The following is a 22,642-nucleotide window of genomic DNA, read 5'->3' as shown; positions in this document are numbered from 1 at the left end:
CAAAAGAAAGTATTCCTTCCATTGCCTAGTTTAAACTTAGCGAGGGATCCTAATTCACTCCATGTTCTTGAGATGCTGATCCAAGGACTTCTCAAGCTTAAACCACAATTGCCTGATGTGTGCCAAAGATGTGGGTCAACTCCATGAATACTTTTAACAACTTTGCACCATACGGAGTCTTGTTCCTTTAGCAACCTCCAATTCCATTTAAACAACAACACTGTATTTCTGTTTTTCAGATTACCAATCTCAAGGCCTCCATTAATTAGAGATTTGGAAGCTGACTCCCATTTTACCAAATGATTCAGCTTGCTGCCTTTATGGCCTTCCCAGAAAAAATTACGTAAAATTCTCTCCAATTCAAAAATCACAAAGCAAGGCATTAGAAATAAGGACATGTAGAAGTGGGAAGATTGGCCAAAACCGCATTACATAGAGTTAAGCGACCTCCTCTGGACAAGTGATACCTTTTCCATGAGGATGCTAGAAGTCATGCCGAAGCAAAATGCTCTAACCAATCAATGGGTTTGTCATGAAAGACTTTCATTCCATTCAAACCAAAGTTTTGACCATATAGCTTGAACTGCACTTGATCATAGAACTTGGGTTTTGCGTGAAAGTGAGGGACCACTTAGCAATTCCGATACATTATTTCAAGAAGAATTCCCAAAAACCCAAGACACGTTAAAAAATTAGAACAACTTCCATCAGCACTTACTAGAGAATGGGCATTGAAAAAATAAATATTGTAGGTCCGCACTGGATGCTAAGCAAAGAGCGCAAATGGAAGGAGATAAATAATGACTTTTCTACTTATGTTGTAATGTGGCTGCACAATTGAGGGTGTCGTAGATGGATCATACTAGAATCTAATTCTTTTGGGGCTCTTAGACTTCCATAAAGCCCGAAAAATGCCCTTATCCATAGAAGATGAAGCGATTAAATGTTTGGAAAGCGATTTAACAGTGAACTTGCCCGATGATTCCAAAGACCAAATTCTAGAATTAGGTGATTGGGATAATCTTTTCCCTTCCAAATTACTTAACAGCTGCTAGAATTCTAAAATCTCCTCTTCTTTTAGAGGTCGACGGAAGAGTAAATTCCATAAGGAAGTTGTTGTATCCCAATGAGCATTTACATTATCATTTGGGGTGGAGGCAATCCGAAATAGAAGAGGAAATGTTCCCTTGAAGGACCAATCCATGCACCAAGGATCACTCCAAAAAGAAATAATCAAACCATTTCCCAAAATGTAAGCTGCATATTTATTGGAACTGTTCCAGATTTTTTAAATATTAATCAATGGGCTGCGTAGACTCGATCCAAATTTTCCAATTGTATGCCAATGATAAGTATCAACACCATGTATACTTTGTACAATTTTGCGCCAAAATGCATCAGGCTCCTTCATTTAAAAAAGCAATGCCAAGTTTCTATTTTTCAGATTTCCTATCCCAAGAACACCATCTGACAATGCTTTTGAAGCTATATCCCACTTGACTAGATGATTTATCTTGCTGCCTTTTTGTCCTTCCCAGAAAAAATTGCACATTAATCTTTCTAATTCAGCAATAACCGAGCTGGGCATGTGGAAGATTGACATGTAGTATGTTGGAAGGTTTGCCAATACAACATTACAAAGTGTTAATTCGCCCCCTCGAGATAAATTATATATCTTCCAACGATCAAGCCTCAAGTGAATTCTGTCTATTATAGGCTGCCAAAATGCATGTTTTTTTGGGGTATCCCCCTACAGGCAGCCCCAAATAAATGAACGGAAACGTTCCAGCCTTACAACCCAAACGTGCAACAGTAGAAATCAGAGTAGACTCTTGAATATTAACTCCATAAAGGGCTGATTTTTCTCAATTTACTTTCTGCCCCGAGCACCATTCATAAAAGCCAACTGTTTGTATAAGCAAATCCAACATTGTATCATCATATTTGCAAAACAGGAGGGTGTCATCTGCAAACTGTAAAATGGAAATGTGGACTTTTATCTTTTCCAATCGCAAAGCCTTGAAACAGTCCATTCTTGTGTATTTGTGATATAAGGATACTAAAGAGCTCACTAATAATGAGGAATAAAAATTGTGAAAGCAGATCCCTGGGTAGTCACCTCTAAAAGAAGGGGAGATACTCTTCTTTTAGAGGTCGACGGAAGACCCAGTGGTCGAAATATTCCTCCTCAAGTTATCAAAAAACAGAGCAACTCAGAGTTTTGGGTTCAAAAAAACCAAGATGTCCTCAAGGAAGATTTCAACAAATTATGGGTAGTCACTAGGTTATTTGAATTCAATAATTGGTCGGAAGTCTCGAAGGAAGTAAAGCAAATCTAAAGTTATCATCAATCCTCTCTCAGCAGAATCCGCTTTAATAAAGTTGGAAAAGGGAAATTGGAAGACATGATAGAACCACCTGGAGTGTGGCAAAGGATAGGACATCTTCATCTGAAATTTGAAAGGTGGAATACTACATTACACAGCCGACCAAGGTCAATTAAAGGTTATAGAGGCTGGATATCCATTAAAAACCTACCACTGGAGTTTTGGTGCAAGCAAATTTTTGAAGCTATCAGTTCATATTTCGGAGGGTTAGAAGCCATTGCAATAGAAACATTAAATCTTCTCAATGTGGCTGAAGCTAGAATTCAAGTAAAGAAGAATCTATGTGGATTTTTGCCAGCAACTTTAGAAATTTCAGAGGAAAACAGGGGAAGCATATTTTTACATTTTGGAGATATTGAGTTCTTGGACCCTCCAGACAAGGTCAAGAAGATTTTTAATGAAAAGGATCTCTCAAATCCTGTAGACATGGCTCGTTTTAACCAAGTTATAATCGATGAAAGGTTAATTAATTCAAATGAGTCTGAAGAATGGTCCTTTCTTAAAACAGTAGTGAATCTTTTTTTTTAAAAGGAAACCATACTTTTTATTAATGCATAAAAAGAAAGTACAAGAGATGTGTACTTAAAAGAGAACAATACAAGACATCCCCTGTTTTCAAGGACTTTGAAGATTCAAACGGATGATAAAATTAATAGTTCATCGGAAAAGGAGGTTCAAGGGACTTATTTGCCAGAAGAGGTGGTTCAAGGGACTTTTCAAATGGAAGAAAAAGTGATCAGTCCACCGAAAGTAAGGGTTGTTGAAGACCAATCAAATTCGAATTGTCCCGAAGTTCCTATCGGGTTTGGTGTGAACAAAAAGAGAGAGAAGGAAGAGATGTCTTTAAGAAGAGAGAAGGAAGTATCATTAATGAGAAGAGAGCCAATAGATGCTCTAACTCCTCCCAGGGGAAGTCCAACAGGTGTGCATTCGGTCATTCCACCAACTGCAACTTTAATTATTTCAAATGAAAGCCAGGATAACATCACTTTTTTAGAGGAATACCAACAGTCTAAAAAATCTGATAGTGGCGTTATATTAGCCATGGATAGGCAGGAAGTCCTATCGTCGCCCCCTCGTGCCCTGATATTTTGGATCCCATTGCAATAAATTCAATACCATTCAATAAGCGAATCCAAGGGTCTTCCCCCCCCCCCCCCCCCCCCCCCCCCCACCCCCCCCCCCCCCAGACTTCTTGAATATGGTATTATTATCAAAAGACCCTCCCTAGGCCAAAATATCTCCCTCATCTCTATCCGGTCATCTTCCAAACAACACAAGCAAGCCTTCTATTCTAAAACCTTTCCAAAAACATTTCACAAGGAAGAAAACCTCTTTCCGAAATGGCTGGACTTCCATGATAAACGCAAACTTTCTGGAGAATTGTTGTATTATGGTGCAAATACCCACTGGCCCAATCAATAGGTCAGTTCCTTCTCCGCTTGACCCTTGCTCATTCTCATTTCATGATTTCAAAGTTGGAGACTCAAATGTGGCTTTTATGCGAGGTATATCTGACCCTTTCAAGCCGCTATCAAAAACTACGACTCTGATGAAGACTCTTTGCTTAGTATCAGCGCAGCATAGCCCCCGAATTCCTCTAAGATGAGGATTATCTCGGTAAGGACCAACAACAAGATTTGCACTGCCTCTTTCAATCAGAAGAAGAACTCAAAACGGCTAGCAACATCATCCCTCTCATTAAGCCCATCGACAAAGAAGATATTCCCAACAATTTGATCTTGCTTGTGGAAGATTGTGACTTGATCGTGGGTTAATCCCAAGAGTTCATCATGAAAATTATATCATGGAATACAAGAGGTCTGGGTGATGCCTCTAAAAGATTGGCAGTAAGAAGAACCATCAAGAAAACCAATCCATATTTGGTCCTAATCCAAGAAACTAAGGACTTTTTTGATATCAGACTTATAAAGGAGCTTTGGAGCTCCAAAGACATAGGGTGGGAGTTTGTGGAAGCGCAAGGCAGATCAGGGGGTTTATTAACCATGTGAGATGAAAGTAAAATTTTAGTTATAGAGGTTCTCAAAGGAGGCTATTCATTATCAGTTAAATGCATCACCATATGTAAGAAAACAAGTTGGGTTACGAATGTTTATGGCCCCACTGATTACAAAGAAAGAAAACATATATGGCCAAAATTATACTCACTTTTAGGATATTGCTGCGAATCTTGGTGTATAGGAGGAGATTTCAACATCACAAGAAGGATTCAAGAAAGGTTTCCAACAGGGAGACCAACAAAAAGGATGAAAAAGTTCAACAAATTCATTGATTCAACAAAATTAATGGATATCCCCCTTAGTAATGGCCAATTTACTTGGTCAAGAGAAGGTCCTACAGCTTCTTGTTCACTTCTTGACAGATTCTTGATCTCTAATAGTTAAGATGATATCTTTGCAAATACCAGAGTAGTAAGAATGGCACAGTTATGTTCAGATCACTTCCCAATCCTCCTTGAAGCAGGATCATTCGAATGGGGACCATCCCCTTTCAGATTTTGTAACAGCTGGTTATCTATAGTAGATAGCTGTAAAATTATTAAAGACAAATTAAATTTGGGAGTTCAACAAGGTTGGGCCCATTTTGTAATCTCCATCAAGTTAAGGAAAGTCAAATCAGCTCTAAAATCTTGGCATTCAGATTTTGAAACAGCAAGGAAATCAAGAAAGGAAGTGCTACTTAGAGAAATAGATAAGCTTGACCAGCAAGTAAAAGCTCATGATTTACTAGAAACAGAAAGGAGTATGAGAATCTCTTTGATAGCTGAGTTATTTTCCCTCTACAAAATTGATGAAAGAAACCTAAGGAAAAAAAACAAGCTCAATTGGCTAAGCTTAGGGGATGAAAACACTAAATTCCTTCACAAATTCTTGGATGCAAAAAAAAAAAAAAAAAGGAATCTAATCTCCGAACTCATAAATGACCAAGGTGTAGCAACCAACTCTTTCAAGGAAATTGAAGACCTAATTTTAGACTTCTACTCCACGTTGTACACCAAGGCTCCCGGCCAAAGAACTGTACCTATCAACTTCCAATGGTCCAAAGTCTCTACTTCAGAGAATTTAGAGCTGACAGCAAGATTCTCCATAGCTGAAATCAGATCTGCCTTAAACTTGTTGGGCAAAAATAAGGCCCCTGGTCCGGATGGTTTTACAGCTGAATTTCTCCTCAAATTCTGGGATTTTTTCAAGGATAAATTCCTAGAACTCCTTGAAGATTTTGATGGCAATGGGAAGCTGAATTCATGTACAAAGAAAAACTTCATCAGCCTTATTCAAAAGAAAAAGGATGCTGTCCGGGTATGTGACTTTAGACCAATAAGTTTAACTACTTTGACTTATAAAGTAGTAGCTAAAGTACTAGTGGAGAGGCTAAAAAAGGTAATGCCAAGTATAATAGATGCTTCACAAAGTGCCTTTATTGAAGGAAGGCAAATATTAGACCCAATCCTCATAGCCAATGAAGTGGTTGAAGATTATCGTTCCAAGAAGAAAAAATGGTGGATCTTAAAACTTGACCTAAAAAAAGCCTTTGATCATGTTGATTGGGAGTTTCTTGAAAAGATCCTTGTTGAAAAGAATTTTGATTCAAGATGGATAATGAGGATGATGGGTTGTGGATCTAACACAAAATTCTCAATTTTTATAAATGGTAGACCACGTGGTAGAATCCAAGCTACAAGAGGGATAAGGCAAGGCGACCCTCTTTCTCCCTTCCTTTTTCTATTAGTCCGTGAAGTTCTATGTGCATTACTGTCCCGACTTCATGATAAAGGCAAGTTTGAAGGCTTTATAGTGGGCAAAGATAGAATTCATGTCCCCTTATTGCAATTTGCTGATGATACGTTAATTTTCTGCCAAGATGACAAGGAAAAGCTTGAAAACCTAAAGAAAACAATTGAACTTTTTTAGTGGTGCTTAGGGCTGAAGATTAATTAGGAAAAATCAGCTATAAACGGTATCAATATTGATCATAAAAAGCTACAATCAGAAGCTGCCAATCTGAATTGCAAGGCTGTCACTCTCCCATTTATGTACCTCGGCCTTCCACTAGGTGGCTACCCCAAACAATTGGCTTTCTGGCAGCCAGTTATTGATAAAATTCAAAGTAAATTGGACAAATGGAAGAGATACAATCTCTCTAGAGGAGGACGCTCCACCCTTTGTAAGTCGGTCCTTTCTCATATCCCTACTTATTATATGTCACTTTTCTTGATGCCAGAAAAGGTGGTTCGAACTATAGAAAGACTTCTGAGAAATTTTTTTGGGAAGGGCATTCTGGAAGTAAATAAAACCATTTGGTAAAATGGGATCTTGTTTCTCGTTCTCAAGAAGATGGTGGGCTCGGTATTGGTGGTTTGAAACTCAAAAATCAAAGCCTACTGGCAAAATGGGGGTGGAGGTTCATCAATGAGGAGAATTCCCTTTGGAGGAAAGTAATTACAAGTATCTATGGAAGAAGTAAGTTTGGTTGGCACACTAATGGTAAAACTACCAGGAGTCTTAGAAGTCCTTGGGTCAACATCTCAAGAACTTGGCTAAAAGTAGAATCTTTGGCAGCTTTTAAAGTAAATAACGGTTAAAGGGTAGCTTTTTGGCTTGACCCATGGCTGGAAATTGTTCCTCTAAAAGACTCCTTTCCTAGTCTTTTCATCATCTCTACCAAACCCGATGGTACAATACATGATTTTTGGGACGAGGCATTAGATTCTTGGTCTTTCCATTTCCAAAGATTGCTAAAGGAAGAGTCAGAAAATTTCCAGCTCCTGACTAAAAAGCTTTCCCACTCTAAACTTAATCTGCTTCCCGATAAAAGAAGGTGGATTTTAGAACCAAGTGGGATTTTTTCAGTCAAATCTCTCGTAATGCACCTATCCTTCTCTTCCCCAATTGGAACACCATTAGAATCAGCATTGTGGAAATCCAAGAGCCCTAGAAGGGTAAATATTCTAATTTGGATTATGTTGAATGGCTTGCTTAACAGTGCAGATATTCTTCAAAGGAAGCTGCCTACTCATTATATCTCTCCACAGGTTTGCTCTCTATGTTTGGCAAGTTCAAAATCCCTTTCACATTTGTTCTTCCAGTGTGTTTTTGCAGAAAACTGTTGGATACGTTTATTTAATTGCTTCAATGTCAGCTGGATTTTTTACAATGATTTTAAGGCAAATGTGCTTTTTATTGGACCAAAACTGAAGAAGAAGCCAAGATTACTTTGGGTCAATGCAGTCAAAGCTTTGTTATCAGAACTATGGTTTGAAAGGAACCAAAGAGTGTTTCATGACAAAGCATCTCTTCGCTCCTTTAAATTTGATACCGCGCATATCAATGCCTCCTCTTGGTGCTCTCTCTCCAAAGATTTTACAGATTTCTCCATTCAAGACATCAGTCTCAATTGGAACGCCTTCATTTTTCCGCTTTCTTGATATTGTAACTGCTTAGATTCTGGCCACAGTTTAATTTTCAGATTTTCTTTTGGTGTAAGCCTTTGTTTCAGGCATGGACCAGTCAGATTTGTACTCAGTTTTAGAGTTTTCGCTCTACTTTTTAGGATATGATGAGAATGCTACGAAGGTGTCAACCTAGTTGAGATGTCCTGGTGCATTTGTTGATCCTCTGTTTTATTTTTTAGTGTTTTCGTAACATCTTTCATTATCTTAATGAAGTGGTTTGCTTCTTGTTAAAAAAAAAAAAACACCCATTGCAAACCGAAGCAAGAAAATAATTTCCACCAACAATTTGTTGAGAATGAGCAATCAAATAACAAATGTTGCAAATCTTCTCCATTGGCTAAACAGGGTGGATATATTGAGAGTGATAAAAGTTTATTATGAAGCTTGTGTTGCAAAGTAAGTGAGCAATCAAGGGAACCATAAAACAAAACCCATGTCAAAATATTGATTCTTTTGGGACTTTTGATTTTCACAAAGCTTTGTAAATAAAAAATGGGAGAAGTCCTTGTAACAAAAAATAAATAAATAAAAATAGAAGCACGGTTCTTCCACCTTCATGTTCCATTTTCCTAAACATAAGTTAATCTACCCTCAATAGTCTGACGAGGCTTTTTTTCAAAACATTGGCTAGAGGCGTAAACAAAGGCATAGTGGTTTTTAAAGCTCAAGGTACAATAAAACGCAATAGTCTTCTGGGACTTAAGCCGGACATTTTTTTTAAGAGGCACACTATATATAAAGAAAACGTAGGTGAAGTGGAGGTATGGAGAAAAAGAAGAAGGAAGGAAGGAGTTAAAAAAAGGGATTTTGCATTTAGGCTAAGTACAATTTTTTTTTAGTTGATAAAGAAGGGAAAACCCTAATTATTACCTTTTTCTTAAAATAATGGAAAAGCTCCAAGCCTAGGACTTTGAGGCTTGAGACTTCCCAAAAGGCATGCACCTAATGCACGCCTTATTTTGTGAGCCAGGCCTGTGCCTAGGGCGCAGCCAAGAAGGCTTTTTAAAATACCGCAAAGAAGTATGATAAAGAAGGCTAGCAAGAACCGGTTTTATTAAGGTTAGCTAACATTCTAGAGATGAAAACATTCCATTTATCAATTTTGCACATTATTGATGATTGGAGCCAAAATGTGGTTTTATTAGGATCCTGGCAACCTTAGATAGGCACGTCAACAAATCTACTTTAGATTTTATATAATTATGATTAGTACCAATACTATTCTTTGTAATTTTCTATTAGTGATATATAATTAAATTTGTCTTCACCCATCAACTTTTGCTTTGGGATCAATTGGTGATTTAAGATGGTGTCAAAGCAGGTGGTCCAGGGAGGTCTCATGTTCAAACGTCTGCAATGTTATTTCCTTCTCATTTAATATTGATTTTCACTTGTTAGACCTTTTTTATATTTCAAGCCAACAAGTGAGGGAGTGTTAGTGATATATAATTAAATTTGCCTTTGCCCATCAGCTTAAGCTTTTGGGTCAATGGGTGATTTAAGGTTTTCTTCAAAATAGGTTTCCAAATAAATTGGCATTCATTAGTTTCTCTTCCTTGCCATCACTAAAGATGGGAATATCATCCGCAAGGGTGAGATTGTTGAGTATTACTCCCAATTGCAGACCTTACACGACATGATTATAGATACAATCACAGCCCTATTCAACGTGAAGAAGAAGAGACAAGATCTTCTGGTCTCAGTTCCCTTGAAGCTTTTATTTCCCTTGAGAAGAAATAAATAATAGCATTCAATCTCTTGTTCACCTAGCCCATTTTTGGCTAATCTTTAGATTTCGACTCTTAATCCAAAAATCGTCACTTTTTCTAGATCATTTCAATTTTTTCAAGAGATAAAGCTTCCCATTCATCAGATGGAAGGAGACTAGTGTTGAAAGATACCGGCTTTATAAAGAAGAGGAAGAAAGAACACCACAGACCACAAGAACCCCTACAAAGAACCAAAAGAAAAAACAAAATACAAAAAAAAAAAAAAAAAAAAAAAAAAAAAAAAAAAAAAAAAAAAAAATACAAAAAAAAAAAAAAAAAAAGAACTTCCACAATGAGAAACACCAAACGAATTGAACAAAAGAAAATTTAGAAAATAAAGAGCCTAAAGGACCAAACTCAACACAAAAGACTATACCCTGGAAATTGAACCAAAGACAACACCTAAGAACCAAAAGCATTGGACATAAAATAGGAAAAACTCAAAGGTCTGAGCCCCAACCCAAAAGAACAACCACCAAGAAATAGAACTAAGCCCCAAAACAAACAAGCAGGAACCACTAAACCCAAATCGCAAACACAATAGAGCAAACAAACATCAACAGCGAATACCTTGGGAATTGAAGGGAGAAATATCAAGCATCTCGAAACCACAAGTTTCAATAAGAGAAGCAAATTTGCTTGGCACGGGTGAAGGAAGAAAGTAGGTAATTTGTTTATCACTTTCTTGAAAAAGTGATGCTAAATTATTACCAAAAGAATCCCATGCACCGATATAGTCAATAATAGTTTGCTTAACTTAAAAGTAGATTGTACACTGCTCAAACTAACTCCAGTATCACAATCATCAACATTTCCAACATAACATGAGAGAAGGGAAATGCTCCTTTAGTGAAGACACCATCAGAAACTAATATAGTAAATTCTTGTCCACGATAATGCCGAGAAATAGCTTTCTTGGCAGATAGAGCCAAAAGACTAGAAACATTTTCTTCAACACAATCGAGATTCAACGTATTATCCCCGATGATCTGAGAAAGTGAAAAATTGTGCACTTTCCTTTTAAGTGCAGGACTAAGGATAAGCTACAATAAAACAATTAAGAATTTGTTTATGATGATACCAATTTGTTGATGATAAGATTTTCTTCTGATCTGGCAATGAGAATTCGTTTCTGATTCTAAATCATATTTTGGCTTTTTCTAAGGAGATTTTTGGCTTGAGGATTAATTGGGGGAAGTGTAATGTTATAGGGATTAATTGTTTAGATGAGAAGCTTAAAAGGTGGTTGGATTTGGTGGGTTGTGAGATTGGAGGTCTTCCTTCTTCCTATCTTGGTCTCCCTCTTGGAAGCCATCCCAAATTGATCACCGCATGGGATCTCGTGTTAGATAAAGTGAAGAGTAGGTTAGTCTTTTTTGAAAAGGATTCTTCTTTAAAACGAGAAGGCTTAACGTGATCAAAGACATCTAGAGCGGGAATCCTGTTTATTTCTTTTCCCTTTCCAGAGCCACAAGGTCTATAAGAGCTTGGAGAATCTGAGAGATTGATGCATGATTCCTTTAGGAATGGGTCCATGAAGGGAAAGGTAAGGGTTCCCACCTGGAAAGGTAAGAGATTATAGAGAGGTCGATCTCTAGGGGGGCTTTGAGATTGGGAATCTTAGGTTAGGTAACAAAGCCTTATTAGCCAAGTGGTACTGGTGTTTCTCCTCTAAGCCTAATGCCCCTTGGCATAAGATCATTGTAACTAAACATGGCCCTCCATCCTTTTGAGTGGTTGTCTAAGGGGATTAAAGGTACTCACCAAAATTTGTGGAAGGATATTTCGAAAGAACTCCCTTCTTTTGTTCACTTGGTCCATTGTGTGGTGGGGAAGGGGAGGGATACGTATTTTTAGGAAATCCTTCAATGGGGGAGAGACCTCTTTGGGCCTTATTTCCTAGACTTTTTCATTTGTCTTTTCTCAAAAACCGCATTATTGTTGATTTCTTTGTTTGGTTTGGGAGCTCGTGTTCCTTTTTGTTTGGGTTCCACAGCTCTCTTTCCAATAGGGAAGCGTCGGATATGGCCTCGCTTCTTTCTTTACTCGAGGGTCACTCTTTTAGACATGGGAGAAGAGATGTAAGAGTTCGGAGAAATAGTCCTTTGGAGGGGTTTTCATGTAAGTCCCCTCTGCATAGTTTGATTGATCATTCTCCCTTAGGTGACTCGGTTTTCTCAATTACTTGGGGGATTAAGATTCCTAGAAAAGTGAGATTCTTTACTTGGCAAGTTCTTCATGGTCGTGCTAATGTGATGGATCGACTTGTGAGAAAGCTACCTTCGCTTGTGGAGTCATTATGTTGTATTCTTTGTCGGAAGGTGGAAGAAAATCTCGATCATATCCTTGGCAGTGTGAGTTTGCAAGTTTTGTTTGGGAGCTATTTTTCAAACGTTGACATTTTGTATACTCGTCAGAGGGATACTGGCAGTATTATCGAGGAGTTCCTCCTCGACACCTCGCGGGGAGAAGGGTCCCTTCATACGGCTTGTTGGGGTATGCATGATCTTATCAACTTTGTGGGGTGAGCAGAATAATAGGACTTTTAGAGGGATGATTAGGGACCCTAATGAAGTTTGGTCTCTTATTCGATATCATGTTTTTTTGTGGGCTTCAATTTTGAAGACCTTTTGTAACTATTATAGATTCAATAGGTATTATTTTGCATAGATGGAGTCCCTTCCTATAGAGGGATGTCTCCTTTTGTGGGTTGTCTTTTGTATGCCCATGTATTATTTCATTTTTTTCTCAATGAAAGTTGTTGTTTCTACCAAAATAATAATAATAATAAAGAATTCATGACTTGTATCAAATTTTCTCCAAAATTCTCTCTTAAATTAGCTTAGGAACTTAACATCCTGGTTAGAAATCAATTCTTTTTGGAATACAATGTAAGCAAATGATTTCTCTATAAAAGATAATTGGCAATGTATCTTACATCTAACATCTTTCTACATGCTCGAAATTGCGTCATTTTACTAATATGTCAACCACAACAAGGACAAAGTTGAATCAAGTTGGGTCTTTGGCAGTCCAAGGATAAAATCCATGAACAAATCTTTCCCGATTGAATGTGGAATCAATAAAGGTGCATAGAGCCCTTCTCTAATTCTTTGACAAACAAAACATCTCTCAACAAAATTGTCGCATTCTATTAAGGCCAAGCTTCTCAGGTTGGAAGATATCAAAGAATTTTTTAGGATATCCTTGCTCAGACGATTTCAAACTAATAAAGATAAAAGCTTCTCGCTAGTGTGTTGTTAAGATCCTGCAACTTGTTCTCCCTTTTCGAACAACCACACAGACAGTAAGCTAAAGAATAAAGAAGATAAAGGAAGAACCGAAAGACGAAATATTTTCCAAACTTCTTATTAATCTCCCAACGTTCAGACAGCCACACTACACTGCTTCACCTTCAGCAAGAAAAAAGAAGAAAAACATAGTACTTCGAAAATAAAAGGAGATCAAATAACCCAGCTGGTTTTCAAGAGATGCTGGGGAAATCTCTCCATGAAGAGTGCCTCTTCCTAATTCAGAATATTTTTCCTCCCTCTCGATGTCGTCCTCCTTCCCTTTTTTATTACTCTCCCATGGTCCCTACTCCAACGAAATCCTTCCTTCTTATTTCTGTTGAAACCATTTCACCCCCTTCCACTAATCCCTTAACCGAATTCATTTGTGAACTTCCCTTTTTACCCCTCCTTTTATAGGTGTAGACTATTGGAGGTTTTACATGTTCACTATTCAAAGCTTTTGCAAGCTATTCATTTCAAGATATTTGTAATAACCAGGAGGTGGGTTGTATTTATCCTTTTGTTTTAGTTTCTTTTATCTTTTTTCTACTTTTATTGGTCTACATTTGTAGTCGGTCTATCTTATTCAGTGTTTTTAAATGCCCGGCGCCTTAAGGTACAATGGCCCTCTGGAGCCTAGGCGCAAGGTGCACAAAAAAGCGTGGACTTTTTTTTTTTGTGAGGCGCACTATATATAAAAATGTTACATTAAAAAGAGAGAGTATAATTGAAGTGGGAATATGGAAAAAGGGGACCCCAACCACAAGAAACTTTGCATTTAGGTTTGGTAAACTTGATCCTTTTAGTTAATAAAGAACGAAAATCCTTAATTATTACTATTTTTTAAAATAATTGAAAAGCCCCAAGGCACAGGCTTTGATCTTTGGGCCTAAACGCGCGCTCGAGAGAGCTTTTTAAAACACTGATCTTATTACTTTCGTTCTCTTTTCTTCATTAATGAAACGATATATTTCCTTGTCAGAACAAAAATTATTGCCCATCCTTCCCAAAGTTTGTTGTTGGCTTATGAATCTACCTTCTTATCTTCTATTTCCTTGGTTCCTGATTTAATCTTCCTTACTGAAGAGCCAGACTCATGGTGATACTGTAAGACTCCCGTTGGGGAGATATTGGGATGGTTATTAGAAAGGGCATACTAGTAATTAAATAGTAAGTTTGATAGAGCTTTTAGTTATAAATAGAGGGAATGGGTTGGGAGCAAGGGTGTAAAGAATTTTGTGGGATTTCCTTTGGGAATTTGGGAGAAAGTAGCCCTCTCAAAAGGCTATGGTATATTGTAGTTTCTTCATTGATATTGCAATATATATTTCTATCTCTAGCATTCTTTGTATTTCTTGAATATTCTTGTTAGGAAGTATCCTAACAAATTGGTATCGGAGCTCTTTCTTTCTCTAGGAAGGCTGGAAAAAAATGGTCCAAAAACAATAGAAGAGAGGTTGGATGGTATCAACAGAACCAAGGTTGAGATCAAAGATATGATACAGTCCATAATTCAACATATCCAACAATTGGCGGGTGAAATCCAAGGAATTATACTTCCAAGGGAAGAAAAATAGGAAACACTTGGAGAAGAAGTTGAATCCCAAACTTCTAGTGAGCTTACAACCGAAATCTCATTTGTGGAAGGTCCTTCACAAACCTTGACAAGCATCGAGGAAGAAGGGAAAAGGAGTACACCAAAAATCTCCGTTGAAGGTCCACCATAAAAGAAGAGAGAAATAAAAGATAACAATAAGGGGATTAAAGGAAACAAACTGGTTGGAAGGTAAGGTGGAGAGAGAACACAGTATTTATTGGAGGTCATGGTTTTGAAGGAAACGAGAAAATGGTTGGAAGGTTGAAAAACACGATGGTTGAATTTTTGTGGACCACTACAAAGGAGATACAGAGGATAGAAAAGGAAGAAAAGGGTGATGGCATTACAAGGTTCCACAGCGGACAAGAAAAAGAAAAAGAAAAAGTGACTTGAAGATGGAGGTATCGAAGGAGAAGGGTCATGAAGAAAATCGAGAGAAGAAACGACATTTGATAGATTGTGGTCGTGGCCAGCGTTGAAGGGTGAGATGGTTGGAGACAAGGACTTGGTGGAAGTGGAAATGCCAATTAAAGGAGATAGAAGCAATGGAGAGAAAGATTAAAACATTACCGAGGAGAACATGAGGTGGTAGACTGACAAGGAAACATTGGAGGGAGAACTCCACAATGATCATTGGAGTCGTAGGATGTGAAAAGAGGAATAGGCGGTGTGTCACCACAAAATCAAAGAACAATGTTCGAATATGGTAGTCAGCCAAAGTATGAATTTTGGTACTCATGAAGATGAAGACCTGAGGTTCCGGAATAATGCCTTTTGCGTCATGAATCTTCTTTCCAACCAATCGATAGAATACAAACAACTCGACATTGGAGAGTTAGTTTGGTACAGTGACCCGTTGATCCTTGAGGTAAGCATCTTGATTCGTTAGTTAATTGTGATGATTGGCTTTCGACAAACTTGGGGGATGGGCACAACAACGATAAAATTATAGAGCAAAAAAAAAACAGATGCAGTGGTGGGAAAAGAGGCAGGTAATAGAGGAGGCCAGTTGCGGAAAGTGGAGGTAGAGGTGTTATGACATCAAGGAACAAAATGAAGGACATCGACTAAGTTGCGAGGGAGAATTGTTGTTTATGTCTCAAGAATAACTATCAACAGGATGGGTGGCCAAATGAAAAAGGAAGAGGGAGGTGGCAGCAAAAATGACTTCAACATTGGAAATTTTACAAGAAAGAGGAAGAAGAAGCTGAGTTGGAAAATGGAGGAAAGATGATGGTCCGACGAAAGCTATGGCCAGCAACGAATAATTGGATGGCTTGAGACAATGAAGAAGTTGTTGAAGGGAGCTATAAAAGACGGCGGGAAAAGATGGGGAGGAAGATGCCGACGATTATTTGGCGATCGTGAGGCGACCAGCGGCGGGAACACTGAGGGGAAGAAAATATCATCAATGGTCATGAAGTGCAATGAAGGTAGGAAGATGAAGAAGTTGGTTATGCTGATAATCAATTACAGTCAAACAAAGAAGAAGAGGTGGTATGCCCTAAAAATTGCAGAGGAAGGTGGATGGAGATGAAGGCTTGGAAGTGTTGCAATTTCATGAAGTGTTGGGAAAATTAATCTTTGCCCAAGTAATGTGTCAAGTGGAGGGGTCAACAAGTTGGAAAAAGTTGCAAAAGCCTATGGGTTTTGTTTATGGGCACTTTAATGGGCTTAATCCAAACGAATTAAAGCAACAAGTTGGAAAAGATGTGGAAGCCTATGGGTTTGGCTTATGGGCTGCTTAAGGAGCTTAATCCAAACAAATTAAAGCCCATTTTCTTTCAAGGCTGAAGAGAATCTTTTCATTTTGTTGAGCACCCCTTGAGGACAAGGTGTCTTTAAAGGACAGAGTATTGTAAGACCCCTAGTTGAGCAAATATTAGGATGGTTATTATAAGGGGCTTATTAGTAATTAGATAGTAAGTTTGCTAGGTCTTTTAATTATAAATAGAGGGAGTGGGTTGGGAGCAAGAGTGTGAAGAATTTTGTGGGATTTCCTTTGGAGAATTTTGGAAAAACTAGCCCTCTCGAAAGGCTATGGTATATTGTAGTTTCTTCATTGATATTGCAATATATAATTCTATCTTTAGTGTTCTTCATTGATGTTGCAAGTTGTTTCTTTTTTTCTTTTTCTTTTTTTTTTTTTTTTTTTGCAAATTTAATTGTTGAATTTGCATTTTTCTCCCTGACAAAATAAATTGTTGTTCTCTCCGAAGGGAAGTTGTGGTTGTTCTCTCTTGTCCTTTCTTCTTGATCATATGCAGGTTCTTTTTCTTAATCACATAAATGAATAATAATTTAAAGCAATTAAAACTAATAATTAGTGAGTAATTTCCCCTCCCCTCTTACCTATTCGTTCCAAGGAAAAAAGTCCAACCTTCGAGGGGGATAATAATAATTACCTAGGTTTTAAAAAGTAAACATCCGTGGACCGTGAAACAAACATGGGCTTTTTATATCCTTGCCAGAAGCCTTCTTAAAACCTATGAACAAATTGGGCATTAGGTAATTTCCCAAATAATGTTAAAGACCCATTTTATGCTAAAAGTTGTTTGACGCAAAACTAGTTAATATAAGTCTCAACTACGACCTGAAATGAACTTTCATGGCATTCAAGCATGAGAGCTCCTTATCCACTAGCACAAAAGACCAATCCTGGAGAAAACTACAGGGATCAAAGTAATGTGAGGAATCATTGCCCCAAGGGAAGAGTCTAAGAACGCACTAAAATCACTCCAACCAAGTTGCTTTTTCTCCCAACTTGGTAACCTTTTGTTACTTTTGCAAAACAACCATGCATATTAATGATTTTTTCTTCACCAAGCACGTTATCTCTATGAAGATCTTGTGATACTTGAATGATCACCAAATTTCCTAAGCATCTTCAAACCAAATGACAAAAAAAAAAATTCCAGACAAAGCCCATTAAGGCTTGGCTTGCTCCTTTTTGAAATTGAAAACAAGAACCTGAAGAAGAACCACAATATTCAAGCCAAGAAAGAGAAATAGAGGGAGTGCATAACTGAGTTGAACTGCAACGAGAAGGCAAGAGGGAGAGTAATGGTAGAGTGTCATTTCTCTCCACCTATTAACGACGTTAACACCAATATTGCTGACATCACATTTAACCCAATGGCCTTCGACTCTTGTCCCACTATTGCTAACCAATTCACCTAGCATAACGATCTTAAGAAGTATCTCAAAATTCAAATGAGTAGCGTTCTAAAGAAAAAAAAAAACTAACAGCAACCAATGGTTTTGTACATAAAGGCCTCCAACTGAAAAATTCTCACGAGAGAAATGAAGCAAAATGTAATTGACCATTCCTCAATGAGTAACCCTCTCCCATCTTCACTACCCAAAATAGCATCCATAGTTCAACCAGCGACAATTAATTAAAACCCCGATCGATCGAATACAAACTTTGGGAAGTGCCAACATATCGCCCCCACACAAATACCACCCTCTAACCGCTCGCGAACAGCTTTTGCACTGGAAGTAAAATTCTAAATTAAATCGTATTAAAACTTAGAAGTTTTAGAAGTTCGAAGAAAATTAAATTCTTCCCCGGCGCAAAAAAGCAGAAGAAAAAAGAAACTAAAATTTACAATTAGCTACTGAAAGACCAGCTCGAGCTCCAAAACGAGGAAATTGAAGTCGGGTACACTAAGTATAATAGCAATAAGCTAAAGTACAGTTAATCAGTTGAGTAAATGAAAGCTGACCTGCATCGAATTGGAGTTGGTTTGTGATCTCTCCAGCGCGCCCATTGTGTGTCCTGCAAAAACTTTGCTCGGAGTTTCGAATTCAGAGACGAGTTGGAGGGAATTGAGTAAGGAAGAAGGAATATGGAAGTCGAAATTAGGGTTTAGAGAAGGAGAAGTGGCGAGAGGGAATTGGAAGAGAAAGAAGACGTCGACGGGGGAGAGGGGTTGTCGAAATAAAACCCTAGAAACAGCCGAGGACGAACGAAGAAGAAGCAGTGTGAAGCTTCGCAACTCTCTTCTCTCTCTTTCGCGGCTATTTTCTCCCTCCTTCGCTCTCTCTCTCTCTCTCTCTCTCTCTCTCTCTCTCTCTCTCTCTCTCTCTCTCTCCTATTTTATTGTTTCTAAAAATTTTGGAATTTACAATTCTGTGTAGTGCGGGCGCTCCATGTCCAAACGAACTACTACGCAACAACTTTTAAAATAGTAATAATAGTAAATAATGATGAGCTTTAAATCTTCTTCTTTCTTTTATTTCTTTTAATTAAAAATCGTGGGAGGGAGAATCGAGTCGTTGGCTCAAGAGGAGTTTTAGTTAGATGGACTATATTCAAGTTTAGAATAGTTTGATCAATTAATATACATATTATTGTTTTTTTTCTAAGAAAATCAATCTTCAAACAATCACAAAGATATCAAAGTCATATCAATCAAATGACAAAAATACTTAGAAAAAATATTTTACTAATAATGAAACTCGTCCCCATTCGTTGTCCAATGGGATATATTGTCAGTCACCACATTTTGAGAAACATTGAACATGTCGAAATTGAATCACATGTTGAGTTATCATGGACATATTTTCTTCCATCACATATTTCATTGGAGTTAACATATCATCCTCCTCTATCAATAGTTACATGAGAGTCAAAATTTCGAATTTTCATTCTCATGTATTGTTAAACCAAATAAGATGTCTATTTTGATCGATATAACAACATCTAAGGTCTAGTCCATGTATTTCTAATGAAAATTGATTATTTAATTTTTTTTTTTAGTACAAAGAATTATTCTCAATTTGATGATTTGACATTTTTTTTTTATCTTATTCTATTTGGTGTAAATTTGATGGTTGAATTTTGTTGGAATTTTACAAACACGATGAGACAAAATCTTGAATCTTATGTGTCAAAGTGAACCTTTTAAAAATATACAAATTAAGTCTCATAAATAAATAAAAGTATGAGAAACTAAAATATATGCTAACTTGAGCACCTTAAACTCTAAAAAAAAAAAAAAAAAAAATTTATGGTCCTTATGTTTTTGGTCTAGTTCCCATTTTATCATCAAGTGTAAAAAACTTACACTCTGACTATTTAAACTTTGAGTTTAGTTCAATTTAGCCTATAAGTTTCAAAACGATACAATTTTATCATCAAAATTTGAGTTTTGTTTCAATTTTGTCCTTGTGTTCCAAAATTTAAACTTTTAACATCGAATTCTCTCTAAACACTTGCTTTTTCGCCTTCACTATGAATGTCTATTGATTAATTTAAAAGATTACAATTGATTAAGTCTTACTATTTCCCACCACTATTAAAAATAAATTTAGAAGTCAAAATTATAATTACTTGAGGTTAACTAATAGAGTAATTATTTTAAATGACAAAACTGCTCTAAATATTTTTAAATATAGCAAAATGTTACTGTTTATCAGTGATTGACATCTATCAATATCTATCACTAATAGACAGTGACATTTTGTCATATTTGTAAATAAGTTTGTTAATTTTTCTATATATGAAGACGACCCTAACTAATAAACATTAATATTAATTATTGAAGGTGTATATTTAGTGAAAATAGAGATTAAAATGTAAATTTTGAAACTCAAGGACCAAATTAAAACAAAACTCAAATTTATTGATAAAATTATAACTTTTTGAAATTAGAAACCAAATTAAAAGTAAACTTAAGAAAAAAACAATTAATTAAATAAGTTAAAATAGATAAAAAAAAATTTATTTTAAATGATAAATCTATTTGAAGTATTTTTTAAATATAACCAAATGTTTATCCATATAGATTATAACACTCTTCTAAATGAAATCATAATATTTTACTATATATATAAACAAGTCGAATCATTTTCTATATTAAAAACAGTATTAAAAAATAAATAAAAGAATCATGATATTAAAAAAAATGATAATTTATTAGAAGGACGGTTTTGGATAAGGTCGAGTCCTTATGAAATTTCACGCGCTTTCTTTTGAAGATCAAATTAAAAATGGGGAAGGGAGGTGGCGTGGGGCCCGGTCCCATGGCATTACCGGTGACTCTCCGAGGGTGGATCGCACGTGAGAAAAGAAATTGGCACGTGAAAAATTGGAGAAAGAGGATGGATGAAAATTCTGTCCAATCATTGGCGACCACTCAGATGATTGCAAAGAATAACGAATGACGCTGCCTTTGGCTATGGGTTTTGGGAGATGTCATGTGAATGTTAGTTGGGTTTAATGAAGAACGAAAATATCTCTGTCGATATAAATAACGACAACTCAGATTTATAGATATATCAACAGATATTTAAATATTAATGGATATTTTAAAATAATTATAGATATCACAAAAATTTATAAAAATATTGTAAAACTTTTAATAAAATTTTAAAACAAACTCATTTATGTGATAAACTATAGTTTCTAGCATATAAATCAATAATTAGAAACCAAATATGATTGATGATAAAATAATAAAAACAGTGAAGACGAAAAATTATCGTACATAGAATATTTCATTAATAAAGTTTAGGTCATACAAAATGAATGTCAGGTGTACTAATAAAAATAAACTTGATAAATTTATAAATTAAAATTTGAATCAACAAATAATTCAAATTCAATAATAATATGATGTTATTGGGATATTCCAACATTATATAATGACAAAACAAAATATAAATTATATTATATAATGTAAACAAAAGTGGAAAACTAAAATAACGAATAGATTAAAAGAGAATAGACAGGGGAGATAACTATAAATTAAATTTATTTAGAAGTATCGATTATATAATAATTAATAATAAAAAGTTAGGACATGAAACGGAAAAGATATTGAGAAAATAAAAAGCAAAAAAAGATGAAGAGAAAAGAGAGGAGTGAGCTGTAATGAAAAAAAACTTTAAAATAAATAGGAAAAAGTGACTAGGTAAGAAGTCAAATATGATCGATAATGAAAATAGTAGAAATTTAAAAAATGATTATGAACTAAATATTTGGTTTTAGAGTTTATAATCAAGTGAATTAATGGCCTAATTTACCATCAAAATTGGTAAGGTATGTATTTTCAGTATATTATAAGAAGTAAAATCTAATTTCAAAATTAAAAAAGACGAGGTAAAGAAGGATTGAGATTATGGACTAAAGAAAAAAAAACAAAATATAAACTATACGATATACAAAGATAATATATATATATATATAGTGAGAGACCTAAAATGAATAGATGTAATAAGATAATCAAGGGGAGAGATGGTTGTGAATGAAAGAGGGAGAAAATTAAAGTAAAAAATATAAAAATAATAAAGATAATATAATAATTAATAAAAAGAAAAGCTAAACATGAAAAATAAGAAAGTATGAAGTGTTGTGAATTTGAGGAACACAACGAGAACACGGATATGGAGAAAATATAATATAACAATAATATAATATGAAGATAAATTAAACATAATACATAAATGACCAAAATAAAATAAATTAGCAAAATATAAAATAAGAAATTTCTCTAAATTCCCTACTTTGTCCAATTTTCATGGGATTTGCTCAATGTGTGTCTTCCAAAACCCACCAAATGCCATTATTTATAAGCAATTTGACAAGTACAAGATAGATTACATAAACACTAATAATGTGTAATGTTGAGACGCATGGACAACACTTTGGGAAACGATGACATGACACATGGTCGATAGACACTAAGCAAGGGCATCTAGTAGGTATCAATTGTCATAATATTTATAATACTCCCCCTTAGATGTTCATTATATATATGAAATATACCTTGTTAAAATCTTACTTGGATAAAACCCAATGGGGGGAAATCCTAATGAATGGAAATGAGTACATATTTCATATAATTTATACTCATAAAAAGTATATTTACTCCCCCTCGTGGAAACATCACTTGAAATCTCCAAGTCGTCGCATTCTAATGTTATGCACTAGTGATGTCACCAGTAATGTCATTGTAAATAAGTCTGTCATGTTATCTTCCGAACAAATTTGTTGTACAGTGATGTTGTCATTTTCTTCAAGATCATGAGTGTAAAAAAAACATTGGTGAAATATATTTGTTTTGTCTCCTTTAATATATCCTCATTTGATTCGGGATATGCATGATATATTGTCT

General features: G+C 35.8%; 1 protein-coding gene across 2 annotated transcripts in view; it reads right to left on the bottom strand.

Moving 5' to 3' along the window:
• Positions 1–18,621, bottom strand: part of LOC120073223 (serine/threonine-protein phosphatase 4 regulatory subunit 3-like) — a 72,797-nt gene extending 54,176 nt beyond the window's left edge. Inside the window, exon 1 of one of the 2 annotated variants that reach the window (XM_039025942.1) lies at positions 18,248–18,621. In XM_039025942.1, coding sequence (XP_038881870.1) covers positions 18,248–18,292 — 45 coding nt within the window. In that variant the 5' untranslated portion in view covers positions 18,293–18,621. The remainder of the gene's footprint in view (positions 1–18,247) is intronic. The other variant, XM_039025949.1, reaches the window with a different exon arrangement.
• Positions 18,622–22,642: the final 4,021 nt, after the last annotated feature.

Source organism: Benincasa hispida, chromosome 1 (assembly GCF_009727055.1).
Source record: "Benincasa hispida cultivar B227 chromosome 1, ASM972705v1, whole genome shotgun sequence".
NCBI lineage: Eukaryota > Viridiplantae > Streptophyta > Magnoliopsida > Cucurbitales > Cucurbitaceae > Benincasa > Benincasa hispida.
The sequence above is the reverse complement of the archived record's forward strand: the minus strand, read 5'-3'. Positions and strand labels throughout refer to the sequence as shown.